Consider the following 19299-nt stretch of genomic DNA (forward strand, 5'->3'; position numbering starts at 1 on the left):
GTCTTTAAAATCTCCAATGATGAGATTTCCACAACCTCGTAGGCAACTTTTTCCAGTTGCTTAACCAGGATGACAGGCAAGGTTTCCTAATGTCAACTAAACCTCCCTTGCGTGCAATGGTTTAAGCCCATTGCTTGTCTTCTTCTCCGTCCTCAGGGGTTAAGAGAATTCAATTTGTACTGCCCTCCATCCTTCGACACAACTTTAGTCGCTACTTGCCAAACACTGTTATCATGTCCCTCCTCGTTACGTCTCTCTTCTCCGGAAACTACCCAACAAATCCCAAAAAAAATATTTTTTTTTCAACCTTCCCTCATAAAGCTCATGGTTTTTCTTTAGATCTTATTACACTATTGATTTCTCTCTTTCGCGCTCTTCTCCGTATTGTCGCACATCCTTTTCTTGAAGATTGGCACCAAGAAACTGACAGTCTACTAGTGGACCACAACGCCTAAATATGAGTAATAGTGTAATGCCCTGCAGCAGGAGAGGTATGATAAGTAAGACGCAAGGAGTTAAGTTCTCTGCCTCTATAGGTGCGCTGAGTGTAGGCCGTAATCAGCGACAACCATTTAGAGCCAGGAAGAGATTCCTCATTGTGTATCTTACTTACACTCTCTGCTTGGACCATTCCCAGAATGCTGTGTTCACTTTTTGGAACAGCATTACCACTATTGACCTCATATTTATTGTGGTCCACTTATTGACCCCCAGGATCCCTTCTTTGAGAGCGGCTTGCAAACAGCAGATCATCTAAAGGTATATTTAAAAAATAAAAACACGCCGAGGACGCGTGTGTGAGATATTTATTTTCCTGTATTTGTCTTGTGTGCAGCCATCGTGCATTGCTCTCCGGCTATTTATAACATTTGTCTGTTAACTTTAGAATAAGGATCTACGCTGGAAAACCAAAAGCCCTTTACCTGCCGCTATCTCCGGCTGTTTGGTCTCCAGCTGAAGCAATTGTTCCCAGCAGCTTTGGGCACATTACTAACCGCCCTAGCGTTTAGAGTGGCACCACAGAAAGGAACAGCTGACGCTGGGCAAGGGACATGCCACCCCGCGCCCGATTCTCAAGGCGGCACAAAGAAACCTCGTGGCTCATAATAGATGCATTCCCTTGCCCAAACAATCACCAAGGTCTGGTTTCCAGAGGACACCACGGTGCCATCTGAAAAGGATCTTGGCTGAATTGCAGAAACAGGAATGCATGACGTCTCATACCAGCTCCTCCCTGGCGTGCAGAGACAGGGTTCCTACTAGTGTGACGAGCTACAGCATTTCTTTAAACAGTAAATGGATGTTCACATGTCCAACCCCATGGAGTTCTCCATAGGGCACGACTTCTTCAAGCTCGGACCAATAAGCAAGTAACTCTATCGTTGTATCTAGATTCCTTCATAGCCCTTACATTTAGCCTTTCTATTGTCGATTAATGAAGATAACAGCGGCGAAGGAGCGGGAGTTTACTGTGATGTAACCATTGTCCCCCACTATGATCCCGGTGGTTAGCTGCACACTGTCTTTTAATAGACCTGGCGCGCTGGATGGCACTCAAGCAGAAGCTGAGTCCAATGAGAGGTGATTTCCGATCTGTGCCTGGCATGCACAACGGGAACATTTTTGATGCAGACTTTGGCATGCCATGACCAGTGTAACTAGCGCAACGTGCACTGTGTTGGGCTGTTTCTGAGAGGCACCTGGAAACCGGGCAGCGTGCAGTGTACCTGCTGCACCGTGTGTTAAGGGCTGCTTGCATCTGAAACAGGTGTGAAGCCTAGTCCGCATAGGGACGCATCCCGACAGGAGGCCTGCTGGTGAGAGCCCACCCATCAGGAAGCCACTAGCGACATGGATATTTCTTTCATGTCATATCCTTTGGTGCAGAGCTTGGGCTGCAGGTGCGCAGGACAGGGGTAATTGGATAAAGATTGGTGTTTAGTATGGTGTGAGCTCTAGGAAACTCCTCCTGGCAAGGAAGAAATGGCCAGCTTTCCTGGGCTGCCACCCTCCCTATCCTCTCGCCTGTCCAGCAACCACTGGCCACTTCCGCGGTCCTCCCCAACACAAAGTCCCCCCCCCCGCAGGTACTCTCCCCACACCCCTAGTTCCCCATCGCTTCTCCCAACAGACCACGTTCACTCCCTCTCCCATGGCCACCCGCTGCCCTAAGAGCCCTCTACCCACACAGAGAGTCCCGGCTACACACAGCTCTACCCCCACACCCCGGGCTCCCACAGTGCCCTCCACAGCCTCTGTCGCACACCAGGGTCCTTCCGCCACTCACGCCCATGTCCAGCCCAAGTGCCCCCCAGTGCCCCATTGATCACACTCCCCACATCTGCCCTCCCCAACCACCCCCAGTGCCCTTCCTCAGCCCCCCCACATGCCCCCTAGTTGCTCTATCCACACAGTCTCCCCCACACCCTTTTTTTCCTTCCCCCAAAAAAAACCCAGCCCACCCACGCATCCAGTACCCCCCAGCCCCCACATGCCCCCGGTGCCCCCACATACACAGTCCCCCCACACTGCCTCCCCCAACCACACACCCCAGTGCCCTTCCCTCGGCCCCCCACATGCCCCCACACTGCGCCCTCCTTCAAACTCAGACCACACCCCGCCCCCAGCGCCCCTCACCGGGTACGGAGCGACGGCGGCCGACGGCGAATGCCAGGATGAGAGAGACATTGAATTGGTCCAGGACCATAGGTGCCCGTGGCGGAGGCACCCTCACTCGCGCGTGCTCGCGACCGCGCGCATATGCGCCCGGGCGAGCTCCCCCCCATTCCTGGCTTGAAGTGCCTTTCATTTATAGAGGTTTACCCGTTTGGCTTCAATGGCTCTCCAGCCACCCCAATGTACAAATTGCTCCAGCACCCTGTGTAGACATCCAGTTTCATGGGAGCCACTGGAAAGGCATGGTGGGCGGATGGCCATCCAACTTCTGTCTTCACCGATGCAAGAAAGGCACCAACAGATTAACTGGAAAGTGAGTTTAAGAGAATCTTGAAGGAGGGGTTGTTGTGTGTGTGTTGGCCAGAGCTGCTTTTGATGTAAGAATAGTTTTTGTTCCTGGGGAGATTTTCCAATGTCCATGTTTAATCTACAGTTACCGGTTTGTTTACACTTCTTGTGTCCTGCCAAAGTTATCCTTTGTAGTAATATGAATGCAGACTTCTTAACCTATTGTCAGTATTACGCAATTTTTCCATTATTATTATATTGATGATGCCTCAGTTAATGCAGCATGATATTAAAATAATCTCATGTTTATTATTATTTCTTGCTTAGACTAAATTGTAGCCACACCAGGTCAAAGGAGCATATGAATACTGGTGTTTTATCTGTACAGAGCTATCACTTACACAGAGCCCTGTGAAAGTGGCTTACACTTCAGGGATGATGTCTTGAGCCTTCACTCCTGTTGTCATATTCATCTCTCCTGTATTTGCTGGGTTTATCATTTTGCACAGGGAGGATTCAATGGGGCCCATATCCTTATTACACATTCATAGTCACCAGAAGCTTTGTGCCCTTTAAGACAAACTGCTTGTAAGGACTGTCAGTTACAGGCCTCAATTCCCTGAAGTTAGCGGGCATGAATTTGACTTTCAGTTGATTTTTAGTATATAAGATGCTGAGAGTTCAGAACCTTTACACAGAAAAATACATTTCCTGTGCACACAATTACAAAGACACCTGTTTCAAAAAATCCCCCAATGGAGAAGTGTTTTGCTTGACGAATGGTTTGCAACAGAACAAGAAAATAATGGGAGGTAGCTTAGTACAGAGATGTTCCAATCAACATTGCTTCACTTGAATCTCTGTGACACAGTTGACTGATCCATGGGATGAGTTTACAGTTTTGCCAGCAACTCAGTATAGTTTTTTGATAAGAGTCTTGTTGTAAATTTACATTACAATCGAACGAACTAGGTTCATATTTCTTGGATGGGAGTGGTCTTGTAATTTCCTGCCTTACCATAAGTAGGTACTGATTTAAAAGTTAATCACTTAACTTGGCTTTTTAAGGCAATGTTCAGATGACAGTCTGCACTGAAGTTTCATGATTTCGCATCTTAAAAAAACAAACTGATGTATGTGAGGGCCACTTTTCTCATTATCTGAGTCAGAGATATCTGCAAGGACAAGGTAACAGGTTGATTATTGGGAACAAGGGTGTAGCAGTTTCAACTAAAATAACCTCAACATTATTTTTTTAAAATGAGTCTTTTAAGTGGAGGATTTTCTTCTTTTGAGGTACATATGGTTGAGAAGGGTTTTTAAATCACCTTTCTTAATATTGTATTAACATTGAATTAATGACACAAGCTGATTCTCTCCCAGCCTGACCCTGCCTATAGTCTACCTCCGCAGGCTCCCCAGTCGCGAAAATAGCATGTGGTTGTGACTTTAATTATTAGGAATTTTTTAACTTAAACAAGAATTTCCCGTCTTCTTCGCGACCGGGACAAAGATCACTCCAGCTCAGGCCCGGCTGCTAGACCTCCCTTAACGCATGACTTAGCGGGAAGGCCCACCCAGGTCGGCGGCCCAGGGCATCACCGCGGCGCCCAGTCGTGCATACATAATAGTTGCACTTCAGGCATCTCTGTCTTCATGCGGACAGCCGGTCCTACTCTGGGACCAGCAATACGGTTCGGCCCATAAAGGACTCGGGCGCCCGGGTCGTCCGTGAGCTGCTGCGTGAAGTGGCCAACTATCCTTACCCCAGTGAGCATTTCAAACTCTGAGCCTGTTCCCTCCGACGGTAGCTGTACGTCGCACTGGCACGGCGCTATGGCCGCCCCGACCTGCCATTGGTCCTCCACCGCCTCCAGCATGAAGCTCCACCCCGCTAGCGTGCAACCCCGGTCTAAATGTTTTATTGGGCACCCTTTAAGCTCTGGATTCCCTTTTCAATTGCACCCTTCTCGCCCTGCACAACCAACCTCCCTACCCTCTGACCTCTCTGGCTGTGCAGGGAACCGAAATAACTTTCCGTTTTTCCCGGCCTAAGCGGTCGAGTCATCTTCAGAGACTTGGGATTGCGCCTTTGCTCTTCCTTTACGCGCGACTTAAACTGATCCTATACGCATCCTTCGTTGCGCCGGTGTAATGTCTTTGTTTACGTAACTCCTCTTTCAAAGTTGTTCCTGCTTACGTTGTTTCATTGTTTACATTGCCAATCGTAGGGAACCCGGATGCTGCATTTAAGTTGGGTGCAAGCTCGCTCCCCCTCTCCTTGACTGTTTGCCGCGCCGGCCTTCTCCCACAGCTGGCCCTAGACGGTTCTACGGGCCCCTCTCTCCCACAATGCCTCCCACCCCGGCAGACCTCTGCGGATCAGCCTCCTGCCCTCTCCCCCGTCCTGCTCCGGCCGCAATCTGTGCGTCGGTGCGCCGCGTTTTGGACGCAGGAGGCCCAGGCGTTCCTGGGCCTGGAAGACGCCGGAGGCACTCGGCCCCCGCACACCTTCACCCTGACTCCTGGGGCCATCCTAGCCAATCAGGCCGTGGGCTGAAGGGGAGGGGAGAGCGAAGACTCCAGCGCACGGGTCGCCACAATCCCCCCCTCCGCCTCCCCTCGCCTCCCCAAACGACAGGCAAGGCCAGCTGATTTGTCTCGGGCGAAGGAGTGGCGCACCGACCTCGTCGATGGAGGCCCTTGCGGTGCTGCTCCTTCTCCCTCCCCTCTAGATCTCAGCAATCAGCTCCGCGCTTCCTCGCTAGCGGATTTAGAAGGGGCCCCCGGAGGGCCTGACACCGCAGCCTGCGAGAGGAGCTAGGATGCACCCGCAGAAGCGACAGTACCAACAGGGACGGAGGGCCTGGACGCCCGCGGCGACGAAGAGACGCACCCCGTCGCCCGAAGCTCCGCGTGGGGTTTGAGAAGGCCCCAATGGGTGGGCGAGCTGCCCAGGTTCCGCACCCCTCCTGCCTCCGGTTGCTTGCAGAGAGGGGCGCCCCTGGAACCTAACCCCACTTTACATTAATTCTTATGGGGATTGGATTCACTTACATCGTTTCAACTTAAATGCGTGTTTTCAGAAACATAACTAACAACGATTGACGAGAGGAGTTACGTATTATAGAGAATATATACACAGTCCTGTTCCCTGATGTGGTAGAAGAGACAGCAGCTATTTTTCTTGCTCCTCTGTTCCAATTCGGCTCAAAAGAACTTCTCTCGCTTCCTCTCAGGGTCACTAGTGCTTTCTATGGTGCGTCTCCTGGCTGCTTTTTCTTTTGGTCTGTTCTTCTAGAAGCGACCAGGCATGCAGCTACAATCCCAATCTGTTTCTCTGACGTCTCTGCATTTGCTCTCAGTTCAACGTCCACTTGACGTTACCAGGTCAGCTATCTAACTGCAACCCATACCTGCCCCTGTTCTTTGACGGTTGGCCCTGCAGTTGGGATTATGTTCTCTCGCTCCCGCCCGCCCCGGCCGTCTCTCAGCACTCACTGACACTCTGGCCACCCACGCTAACGGGCCCTCAGCACCCAGGTGTCAACTTCGTCCAGTGTCCTCGGGGCCTCCGCACCATAGAGGGCGGACCCGCCCTCCAAGCTAGAGCCTCCTCATTCAGCTCTTCCTACCTTGGCTGCGAGCGCTCCGTCCCCTTCCAGCCCCCCCGCTTTTCCACACAACTCTGCCTTCCTCGGGCATCTGAGCCCCGCCCCTCAGCCCGCCTGCACCGCCACACTGATGTGATTTGTTCCCATGCTCAGTCCCGTCTACCCGGGAGCACCCTATGTATATCCGCCGCCTATCCTACCTCCTAAACTCCCCCTCTGAAGCGCTACTCTCCACTGTGGCTCAGCAGGAACAGCCTTGTCCATCGTGGCGCCTAGCCTTTCGCCTCCACACCGAGGCAGACACTGACTATGCCATCCTTTGCTACGGGGGCCCTTGAGTGCTCGCGCGGCCCCGGGGGAAGCCCACTCGCATCCCTCTCTGGCTGCCTCCGGGTCGTGCTCCCTGCTCCATAGTCCCCCCTCGCTGGGGACTGTGAGGCGCTCTGCCCAGGCTAAGTCCCCTATTCCCTGGCGCTGCCAATCACCACGAGCCTCTCACCCTACTCTGAATACAACCGCAACGGTGGTCACCTCATCCTTGCTAGGGGCAGTGTATAGGCGTAGTCCTCTCACCGGCAATTACTGGCACTCGGTTTGTTTCCACGGCCGTGTTTTTTTTTCCCAAAAAAGGTAAGACAGCAGCAACTGTCTTTATATAACGCTCAAATAAAGGAAATGTTGAAAGCCAACTAACTGGGAGAATCAGCATTTGTCTTCGATGGCCTGAACTCTATTGACTCAACAGGAGAGAGTGAAAATGGAAAGTACTCCATACCTTAGAGCGCAGCAGTCTAAATAACTGAAAAGTATTGTTAAGACAAATTATATTTAAGCAGCAGGACCATTCATGGGCTGTACATATATTTACCTACACTGTAAAAGGCACAGTATATTGGTCACGTAAAGTGCGCAGATTTGCAACCAAGCAAGGCGATATGATCTTATGATTCTTCATTAATCACTGCCTCTCTATTTATAGTCTTTCTAACAATACAGCCTAACTTATACACCATAGTAGTCTGCTAGAGCAACAAAAAGAGTTAGGAGACTATTTCCACTTCCGTAATGCTAAGATTTATAGCAGTAAATTGTCTACCTGTCACTGTAGGCAGCTCAGTGGCAGTGCAGTTGGCATACCGGTAGGCAGCATAACCACCTGAAAACAAAGCTTACATTCTTAATTTCATTGCTACAGCAGTCTAAATAATATAGTCTGAAATTAAACCAGCACATTGGAATGTTCTTTTCATGTATAAATCCAATTAAGGGGTGGACTACATATAAGTGTATTCCGGGTTGTTAAGAGCTGCATGTCACAAATCCAATTCAGTTCCTGCTTGTTAAGATCTAATTTGACCCAAAGATCAGGTAATCAATGACTGCATTCATCACCTAAAAAGTTTTTGAGAATATTTTTCTATGTTTTACAGTTTAGCAAATTCCACTACCAATGAGGTTAGTTGCGGGTAATAAAGCAGTGACAAACATTAAAGGGAAAAACTACAAAGCTAACAATATAATTTTTTAGTTAATATGATACCTTGCATTTTTTGATTAAACCAATGAAATTTTTAGCGCTTGCTTAAACTCTAATTTTATATAGCGTTTCTAATTCGTAAATAAAGATCATAACTAAAGAAGGAATTTCTCCTTTCTCTTGAATTACACATTCAGCGCTGTTACGTGAACAGTAATTGCGCTGTTAATAGCAAACAGACAACACCGCGTTTGAAAGGAATTGTGTGCAGTGATGCATGATTATCAAACTGAAAATTACAGAGCTCTGTTCAATGAACCCACGGTGTTATATCAACCATTTCAAAATGATCTCAGCATGCCAATTAACAAACAGAGACCCAGTCTCCAAGGATACACAACACCATTGTACGTTCCAATTAGAATCCACAGCCCACAATCTATTGGGACATGCGAACTATTGTGTTGTCCCCATAGAATTGAAAAAAGAGATGGAAAAAAAAAAACCCTAGTTGGATCACTCAGCTTTGAATGACATTTCCCCCTGTTGTTAAAGTGAGTATTTAAATAGAGTGCTCCTATTGTTGATGGCTCTGTTCACACTAAATATATGTAGAAGTGTGAAGAATAGGCGTGCGTCTGCCAACCCTCATGAAAATAGCAGCATATTTTTAGTGCACTTAATATAGCTTTTTGTATATTGTATTACAAGAAATGTATTAAGTAGACTACTCTTTGTGAAATAACCTGTTTATGAGACACTTGACAGTGCTTCATTTAGCCCACTGTTCTAGAGATTCTCCATAGGAAATTGCAGCTTATCCCCCCTTCAGGGCTTTTGCTTGATTTAATCCCTCCAACTATAACAGAAATTTTGAGAAACTTTTTTTTTGAAAGTCAGTCCCACACACAGCTCGGCTGCTGATGCCACATCTCCTTAAAGTAAGCTCATAAGCTTCCCATCTACACACAGCCAGATAGACACTCTAGGCTTGGAGCTGCACTTATACCTGAGGCACCTCTTCATTTCTTATTTCAAACTCTCGTGTCCATCTGTTATGGTGCCTTCTCATAAAATTCAGCCTTGCTGGAGGCACTTATGTCAGGCAACCAATGGGTTTAGACAGATAGCTTGCATAATATTTTAAGTGTCATCTCTTTTGCATGAAGTCCCATCTCTGTGCCAGCTAAGAAGCACTGACATGGAATGCCTCCTTACTTCTGAGCAGTTGATACTTTTATGTCAGTAAAAATGGAGGAAAGGAGGACAGTGTTCCTATGCACTCTTCTTGGCTACCAACAGAAGACTGAGCTGCAGCTAGGCACATAGAATCTTATTAAAAACTGCTTGAGGTCTCAAAAAGTATGTGCATCAACAGGCAAATATTGCCTGCAGGTACCTTGTGTATGGGCACTCAAATGTCAGATAATGGCACCAAGCACAAATTGAGCCACAAAGTAGTGAAGTTGGCAGAGCTTCTGACAAAAATTGCAAACTTTCCTTATGCTGTGGGTTACAAGAAGAAAGATAGCAAAAGAATGTGTGATGCAAACAAAACAAGAGACTTTCCATTTTCTGACTCCTCAGAAACATCCCAAATCTCAAGCAGTAGACTTGAAGATAAAAATAGATCTAGAATGTTAATCATTTATCTTCAGAGTCCAGAGCATAAGAATGTCTGCTGGACTGTAAGTCATTATGCAGTATGATATTATTGAATCAGTCAGTCTTGTATATGGTCCGTATGCTTGTCACCACTGGCACAATCCTGCAAACTCTTACCCAAATGAACAAGTTTCTTGATTTCACTGGGACCGATCATGGTTTTGAAGGATTGAGCACCATGTGTGACTACAGAAGTGTCGTTCTCTCAAACATATCCAGATGCGGTAGGCTGATGTCACTGGCCAGATTTAAATATAGGAGTGGTTTAACATTCTGCTTTGTGCTAGTTAAGGAAGTGCCACCAAAGAACCAAGCTTGACTTCTCTGGGAGTTGTGTTAAGCTACTTTTGACTCCACAATCAGGATTAAATTTGGAGGAAGCCCTGCAGAGACTGAGTTTAAAATTACACAAATAAACATAATTTTGGCCTGAATAGAGTCCTATGTTATTGAAAGGCTTACTAAATGCTCTTGGGGGACTAAGAACTTTGGCATCTGCATTTTGAGACTTGATATGGAAGGACTTTGAATGGGAAATACCTATCTGAGTGTGTCACATTTATTTATTTAATCAATTTAAGTGTGCAAACTGTATAATGATCAAAAACTTATCTGTCTCTGTTAGGTCACTCTAACAACATTTATCGGGCGCATGTTTGTAGATTAATGAGCATAACTAGAATTTTTTCAAAATTTTAAACAATTTTAACTATTTAATTATTATAAGAAGATCAACAGATGATTTACAAGCAGAGGCCCTAATTCAGCAAAACAATTTGCCACATGCTTATATTTAACAACGGCAATAGTCTCAAAGAAATAAATTCACGCATGCACTTAAACACTTTGCTGAATCAGGACCACAATCTGTCATCCAAATAATTAAAATGCAATTTAAGACATTATGTGATGTTAAAACCACCTAAACGTATCTAAGATATTTGCTATAACATTAAATCTGGTTATGTTTATAGCATTTCAGCATCGTCTATTTCTCAGACACAGGATACTTTAGAACATAAGATTAAATGCACTCTTCTCATGTTTTAATCTATATTGTTATAGAATTTACTGTTGAACATTTTATTCCACCACACTGTATTTTGGGTACATAATACCATTAATATAGACAATTATTTATTGTATTTATCCAAACTCATAAGTGTTAGGATAGTCTCAAAGAATATACTCAGAAAAAATATCTGGCCAAATTAGCATTTTTGTAGCAAATGCACAGTTATTCTGATTGTTATAGAAATATTTTATCCCCCCCTCGTTGAATATGCTATAAAAATCTGGAAATATTGGAATAATATGTGTGAAAATTTTATTTATTTTGAAAAACAATCATTTACAGAGTTTCCACCTTAAAAGAAACAAAGAAATATATCTGCTTATAATTTGTGACACTATTACTGTGTCTGTGCTAACATACTTTGGAGAAATCACCTATAGTTTCAGTGCAAGTGGTGAAGCTCCAACAACAGTAGCAACATTGGAAGCCATAGTGTACCCAAGGAAAAGGCATTCATACCACTGTTTGTTTAGGATATTAAGTAATCAGAGAGCCTCTAGGGAATGGGAAAAGACATTGATTAACAAAGAAAGCTAGGCTGTGGAGGTCAGCAAATGTATGACTAAAGTGACAACTGCTGAAAGTCAAGCTGAATTAGGTCTGGCCAAGGAAATTCAAATAAATAAAAAAAAAGAACCTAAGGAAGGTGAAGTTGGACCGCTATATAGTGTGGATCGGAAAGAAATTAAAGACCATGTAGGTATGGACCAAAAACTAAATAATTTGCCTACATTTTCAGTAAGGATCATATAGAACACATGCATGAAAGCAGTACAGCTGATGGAAATGAGTCTGGAAATGACCATATCTGAAGTAAAAGAAAAAATTAAAGAGCTTAATGCACTCAAATCAGGGGAACTGGATAATTTCCATCCCAGAATACTGAAAGAACTGGCACATGAGATTGCTAATCCAGTAGCAAGGATTTTTAATAACTCTATCTATTTGGGGGTAGTACTGTCCCATTGGAAAATAGCTAACGTCTTACATATATTCAAGAAAGGGGGGGAAAAGAGTGATCTTGGCAATTGCATACTAATGGGGTCAGACTTACAGGTCTGCAAGGCTTTAGAACGAATTGTGAAGGAAAGAATAATTAAATTAATGGAGGTACATGGTAAAGGGGATGTAATGCAACAGGGGAAGATCATGCCAGACTAACCTGATTTTCTTCTTTGAGAAAATAACTGATCTAACTGATCTTTTTTAGATAAGGGAAGTGCAGTTAGACCTAATATACTTGGACTTCACTAAAGCATTTGACACAGTACCACATGCGAAAGTATTAGTTAAATTAGGGAAGATGGGGATCAGCATGAAAGTTGTAAGGTTGATAAGGAACTGGATAAAGGGAAGGGTTATGCCGAAAGGTGAATTATCGAACAGGAGCAAAGTCATGAGCAGAGCTCCTCAAGGATCATTCTTGGGACCAATCTTACTGAATATTTTTTTATTAATTGCCTTGGCACAAACAGTAGGAATGTGCTAATGAAACTTGTTGATGATACAAATTTGGAAGGCACCGTCAGTATAGAGGAGGATCAGATTTTAATATAGAAAGACATGGATGACCAGGAAGACTGCAGGGAGAGAAATGAGATGAAATTTAATAGTACAAAATTCAAAGTCATGCATTTAGGGTCTAATAATAAGAATTTCTGCTAAAAGCTGGGAGGCTTATCAGTTGGAAGCAACAGTGGAGGAGAGACCTGGGTGTGTGGGTCGATTTCAGGAGGACTATGAGTCATTAATGTAATCCTAGGATGTATCAGGCAAGACATTTCCAGTAGAGAGAGAGAATTATTAATGCCATTGTTACAAGACACTGGTAAGACCTCATTGGGGATACTGTGTACAATTCTGATCAACCATGTTAAAGAAAGATGAATTAAAACTGAAACAGTGCTGAGAAGAGCAACTAGGATGATCACTGGAAGGAGGGACTATCTTAAAAGAGGAGACTGGGAGAGTTGGGCTTGTTTAGTCTAGCAAAGGAAAACTATAAAATACATTAAGGGAGTAAATACCAGACATAGTAAAGAGCTATTTAAGCTAAAAGACAACATTGGCACAAGAACAAATGGATATAAACTGACCATGAACAAATTCAGGCTGGAAATTAAAAGGAAATTTTTAACCATCTCACCATTAGTGGGGTGAGATTCTGGAAAAGCTTCACAAAAGGAGTTGCAGGGGCAAACAACTTAATGACTTTTAGAAGAGCGCTGGGCAAATTCATATTGCAATTGTATGGCAGGGTTGCTTGTGCTGATAGGGGGCAGAGCCCAACAACCATTAGGTTCACTTCTGGTTTATGTTTTAGGTTCCCTAAAAGCTCAAGCTTCAGGATTTCAGCCAGGCACCTGCAGGGGTCAGCAAAGGATTCTCCACCCCTCCCTCCAATTTATTTTGGGTGTGTGTTTGTTTTTTTCATGTCCTTCCTCTGAAACAACGGGGATGGCCACAGCTGGTGATGGGACATCAAACCAGGAAGGCCAGGACTCTGAGGTGTATCTCTCTCTCATATGCTTGGCTGGCTGGTTCTTGTTCACATATTCAGAATCTAGATTGCCATATGTGGAGTCAGGAAGGAATTTTCCTCCAGGTCAGATTACAGTGACTTTAAGGGTTTTTCACCTTCCTCTGCAGCATGGGGATGTGGGTGACTTGCCAGGATTATTTGGCTCTCTTTCAATTAATCATTTCCCTGCCATTGTGGGGTCCTTTGGCATTGGTGCATCTTGGTCCCTCTCATTCTCTGCCCTTGTAACATAATATTTTAGACTCCTGTGGGCTGTAGTACTTTGTTGGGTTTAGCATGTGAGTGCTGGATGGTCTTGTTGGCCGGTAATATACAGGAGGTCAGACTGGATGAAGTGGTGATTCCTTCTGGTCTTGAATGCTTTGACTATGTTAAAAAATACTTATGCTTTTTCTACATTAGTGCTCCAGCAATTGCTACCACTAGTGGAACTACATCAGTGGTTCTGTAACAGCGTGAGATTTCCCTAAAAACATAAATGTAGATAAAGTCAGCATGTGTGATAATGCAGTCCTGACACTGACAAAACTCCCACTGACACTGGACCTTAAATGGGACATACATACATCATATTTCAAGAGGGAGGCACAAATTTTAAAATGTCTGCAATTGTGTGGTATAATTAACCCCAACCATAAAATGCAGCTGCTGGTCTACTCCCTTCATTTTGTATATGTAAAATCCCCCATTAATTTGATTGTTAGTATGATTTAACAGCAATCCACATTCAATGCGATGAGTTTTTTTCATCAGTCAGTACTTCATACCTGTGGTAACTTATTGCCATACACAGGCTCTTGAAACACTACTCTATAAGGAAACAGAAATGTAACGATTTGAATGCAAAAAAAAATTAAAATAAATAAAAATGCGTAAGTCACACAAATTTCCCAAAGCCATTCATTCACAAGTTTGCTTTCAATATTTTACAAAGCATTATGGCACAGAGTAATCAAGAAGGAGGTGAGGGTAATTGGTCAGTTGCCAAGGAATCTTAGTTATGATTTAAAATGAGCAAGGAACTTGTAAAAAGAAAAAATGGAAAATCAAATACATTTAGGTTACAAAATCAATTATATACACAAATATATGTAACCACCTATACACATATTTTATATATTATATATATATATATACACACACTTGTGTCTGTGTATGTATATATTTAGAGAGAGAGAGAACGAGAGAGCGCATATAAACCACAGTTTTATTCTCTCCTGATAATACCTTATGGTCTATTTAATTGTTAACTCAGGACTCAGATAGCACAGTGACAGATGTTTTTATAAATACAGATTGCCATATTAGATCTCATGGATGGAAAGATTAATTTTATTCTCAACATTTAGAACTATATCCTATTATGGCATTTTGTATGAAACTCCTATCATTAGAATAGAAGTTTGCACAAATGTTGAGGATATGTGAACAATAATTTGCATTTTGATAGTGACTTTCATCCAAGGATTTCCAAGTTTTTCAGATATTAATTAGTTACATTTCTCAACATTCTCTATATATAACCATTTTCAATAGTAAACACCTTGTGGACATTATGGGCTAAATAATGTCTGCCTCCAGTGGGGAGAAGGTGCAAAGAGCCCCATTTCCCCAGTATAGGGCTTGAGCATAATCTTTATCATGCTCAGGGTGCAAAGCTAGAGCAGGAAGAGGTAAAGAGGGGGCAGGTCTCCATATCTTCTCCATCTTGTCTCAAACTATGGAACTGCCCCATGTGACAGCTACATGTTACCCTCTCCAGTATGGTGTAGCGTCATCCATACTCTCTGCCTCAGGCATTTAGCTGCCTCAGGGGAGTTCCAGCTACGTGTTGTGCCTGTATACAGCTCTCTCTAGCATGGGGTATAACTTAATGTCTAATGTCACATAGCTGAGGGTCAAATCTATAAAAAGCCAATGGCAGAAAATGGAACATAACTCAGAAATCCTGATTCACAATCCTCTGATTAAACTTACTACGAGACCCTTCCCATCAAATATCACCCATTAAAATGATTATTGCAGCATTCAGTTGTTTTAATACAACATTTACAATGCAAAACATAGAACATGAAAGGACATTTCATCTGTAGATCTAAGATATTTTCTAAAAAGTGGACATCTATAACTTGGTTGAGTCAACAGAGCACCGAACTGAGAGTGGAGATGCCTGGATTCTATTCCTGGATCTGCACTATTATTTATTGTGTGCCCTTGGACAAATAATTTAACCAATCTGTAAACGGAAGAAATAATGCTTACCTACAATTATAAAACACTTTGAAATCTTTGATCGTTCGAAAGATGACTGAGGTCCTACCCTAACAACTAGAACATACTTAATACTGGCAGTGTGACAAATCATTACTTCACATGTAAATGTCAAAATGTTTGGCTCTCACAAGTAAATCCAAAATTATCTAAATGTCTTTAGTGTAGGAAAGCATTGTACATTAAAATGCTGTTATACTTCTGGCTTTGTGGAAGCCAGACATAATGCCATCTATTATAATCAGGAGAACACTGAATGGATGACTATTACCCTTCTACAAATTACTCCTGCTCTTTCTTCAAGAAGTAAGTAGCTGCATATATGCATCACACCCCACCACTACCTTAACCGTGATCTTGGAGAGATGGCAATATGCACTGGGAATATAACTTTACCATGCCCATCCTAACAAAAAAAATATGCCAGTTTCTCAGTACAATGCCCACAAGTCCATATTCACATTTCTAATTCTATACTTGTGTGGATTTTGTTCTGTGCACCACAACTGATGCAAGTACCTAGCAATGAGTATGGTAAATTTTACTGTGGGCAATAACACTGAGTGAAAGGCTGAGCTAAGGCCATCTCCCTAAGGGACTCCTGAGACCAGGAATGCGGGGGTTTAAAACCCCTTTTTTTTTGGCCACAACTCTGCTCTTTTTCACCCTACCTCCACACATCTTAGGGAGGGGTATGGCACTCAGATGTCTTTGAAGCATTCCTTCTGGCAATGTCCAGTGGGAAGAGTTAAGGATGGGGGTGTGAGTTAAAGCATTATTTTAACTGCATATTTCTTTGATTTCTAATAATTGTATTTTATTTTGCTGAATGTATTTCCTGATGCTTACAGTTGTAAATTTTCACCTGGAAACGTTTGTATTCTGAAAGGGTACAGGACACCGTAAGGCAATCTTAACTGTCTTTTAATGAAGTTTTTTTGTTAGTGGATCAATAGTTAATTTTAAAAGGCCTTCCTTTTTTCCTAACTATGCAACCATCTTTTCTTTATTTTCCTTGTTAAAAGCACATTTTAAAAGGAAGTTCAATATCTCAGCTATTTCGGAGGCATTATTACCTTCCCCTTGTCATTTAGTAGTGTGCCTGTGGAGTTTTCTCTTTAGTGCATCTTTCTCACTATTATATTTAAAAAAGTCTTCTCATTTTGCTCTACCCTTTTGGTTAGCATTAACCCATTCTGGCTGTTTGTTGCCCTTAATGTTCTATGCAATCTTTACCTGACTGATTATTATGTTTTGGATTTCTGCCTCTTTTCCACTTCCACTACATATCCTCTACCCCAGGGGTTGGCAGCCTTTCAGAAGTGGTGTGCCGAGTCTTCATTTATTCACTCTAATTTAAGGTTTCACGTGCCAGTCATACATTTTAACATTTTTAGGTGGTCTCTTTCTATAAGTCTATAATATATAACTAAACTATTGTTGTATGTAAAGTAAACAAGGTTTTTAAAATGTTTAAGAAGCTTCATTTAAAATTAAATTAAAATGCGGAGCCCCCCCGGACCGGTGGCCAGGACCCGGGTGGTGTGAGTACCACTGAAAATCAGCTCGTGTGCTGAAGGCGGCATGTGTGCCATAGGTTGCCTACCCCTGCTCTCAGTAGAGTAGCTAGTGGGATGCAACAGAAGCAGCTGCTTCTCCTCCCCACATTTTTAAAAAAGTGGTGCCTCATGGGCTCGCCTCTGAATGGCCTGCCCGGCTTCCGCCCCGCCCCCGCCAATCAGCTGTCTCTCTTAGCAGGAGGGAGATGGCTGATCACAGGGCAGAAGCGGCGCCTGCCAGCAACACAGCCGAAGGAGCCATGGGGCGGGCAGCTGCGGCAGGCCGGCGCGGAAGCAGCTCGCTCGGACCACGCCTGGCGGGGCTCGCTGCCTTCTTCCCCCACCCCTCAAGAGGCAGGACCAGTGCTGAGCTGGGCTGGTGCTGCACGTGGCGAGCCCCTCCCAGGCTCTCCCGGTCCCGGGGGCAGCTCCAGCCCCCTCTGCACAGAAAGCCCCGGAATCTCCAGCCCACTCCCATCCCAGTAACCCCTCTCCAAGCTCCATACCCTGTGTACCCCCCCATGTACCCCGTGCCCCTGCTTTTCCCTCCCCTTCACTTCCCCTTGTACCGCCGTCCTCTGCCAGCCTCCCTGAACAGCCATGAGGGGGGGCCGGCGTGGCTGGGGGGGTGCAGTATGGCTGCAGTGTGGCCGGAGGAGCCAGTCAATGGGGCGAGGGGGCACGGCATGGCTGCAGGAGCTGGGGGGCCTGGCTGGAGGAGGAGCCAAGGGGGGCGCCTTTTTTTTGTTTGCTTGCTCTCCCTGCTGTTAAAACCTGGCTACGCCACTGCCTGCTCTTCCCAATGGAAAAACAATTGTGCATATGTCAGTAGTCCAAGATACCCCACCCCACACTTGCTACTCAACCCTGTACTGCAAGCAACATTCATTTTGATATTCTTTATCTTTGTGTAGTTTTTTCCCCCCAGTTTTGCTGTACAAGTATTTGCTGCTTTTAACTTGTCTATTTTTGTGTTTTTTGATGGGTTCTTTTCTCTCCTCTTTACTATTATTTGTGGTATATATTTAAATTTTGCTTCTTTTCTATTTGTTTCTGTTGCCTGCTCTTTCCACTGTGGTGTCATTTCCCCCTCAGCACTCCTTTCTTCACACATTTCATCTCTCCATTTAAAATGCCTAACTGAGCTGGAGCTTCATGGTAATCGATTGGTAGCCAGTCAATAACTCGGTGCTCTCCAGGGAACTAATATATTCTGAATCATATGTTTTCTCTCCACTGATTCTCACACATCTAGCTAGCAATCTCTCTCTCTCTCTCTCTCAATACATTTTAGGAGTAGAAAAGAGCAAGAACAAAAATAAAAATGATGAGCTGCATGGTACAAAGTTCTAGATACCATATACAAAGTAAAAATGAAAAAAAAATATGTCTGCAACATATGAAAACTATATGACTAACTCAGTCCATCTGTCTAAAAAGATAAGCATTATTCTATATCAGAAACTGAGAAATGTACTTGGAAGCTAAGATGCTGATCCTGTAAATGTCAGGATGCGGACACACCTGTGTGGAGCCTCATTTAAGTCAATTGCAGGATCAAAGCTTAATGCCAAACAACTTTATTGAACCTACTCACATGCTTAAAGTTAGGCACTTTCTTAAGTACCTTGCTGATCAGATTCATAGTTTCTATTTAGCATTTTCAAGCCTGTCATGGGTTGGTCATATTGTTAAAAAAACACAATCAAACAAACAAAAAAGCATTGCTGGTGTCACTGAGGGCCCAAAAGGTGTATGGTTTTGTTTCATTAGCAGTAGGCTCCAAAACTACCAACTGTAATTTAAATATGTAACTCCCAAATACACAGTAAAGTTAATTCAGGTTCAGCAGGGTTTCTTGCCTTTCAGACTGGTAAGATGAGCAAAATGGGTGCAGTTTTCTTTTTGGCAAGAGGAAGAATTAAAACGGAAGTCCACACTGCTGGTAAAACTCACCCTGTGCAAAAGGTCATGTGTATTGGTAAAATCCCTCTTACACTTCCAACTCTAGATTTAAGTGAAATTAAAGCAGTACACAGAAGTTTGTGTAGGCCTTCAGTAAAGGGGTGAGCTGCACCCACTGTGAATAGTGGAGGGCTGATAACTTTGAAAGTCTGCAGGAATCCCAACTC

The 19299-nt window shown here is 43.9% G+C and overlaps 1 protein-coding gene across 18 annotated transcripts in view; it reads right to left on the reverse strand.

The window, feature by feature from the left end:
- The window catches only part of RBFOX1 (RNA binding fox-1 homolog 1), a 2554959-nt gene that overhangs the window by 39603 nt on the left and 2496057 nt on the right, over positions 1 to 19299 (reverse strand). For 4 of the 18 annotated variants that reach the window (XM_075069294.1, XM_032795033.2, XM_032795032.2 and 1 more), the window contains one exon: positions 14105 to 14147. The exons of the other annotated variants lie outside the window; for them this stretch is intronic. In XM_075069294.1, coding sequence (XP_074925395.1) covers positions 14105 to 14147 — 43 coding nt within the window. The remainder of the gene's footprint in view (positions 1 to 14104; positions 14148 to 19299) is intronic. 18 annotated transcript variants of the gene reach the window in all.

The sequence above is a fragment of the Chelonoidis abingdonii genome, chromosome 9 (genome assembly GCF_003597395.2).
Source record: "Chelonoidis abingdonii isolate Lonesome George chromosome 9, CheloAbing_2.0, whole genome shotgun sequence".
In the NCBI taxonomy this organism is placed as follows: Eukaryota; Metazoa; Chordata; order Testudines; family Testudinidae; genus Chelonoidis; species Chelonoidis abingdonii.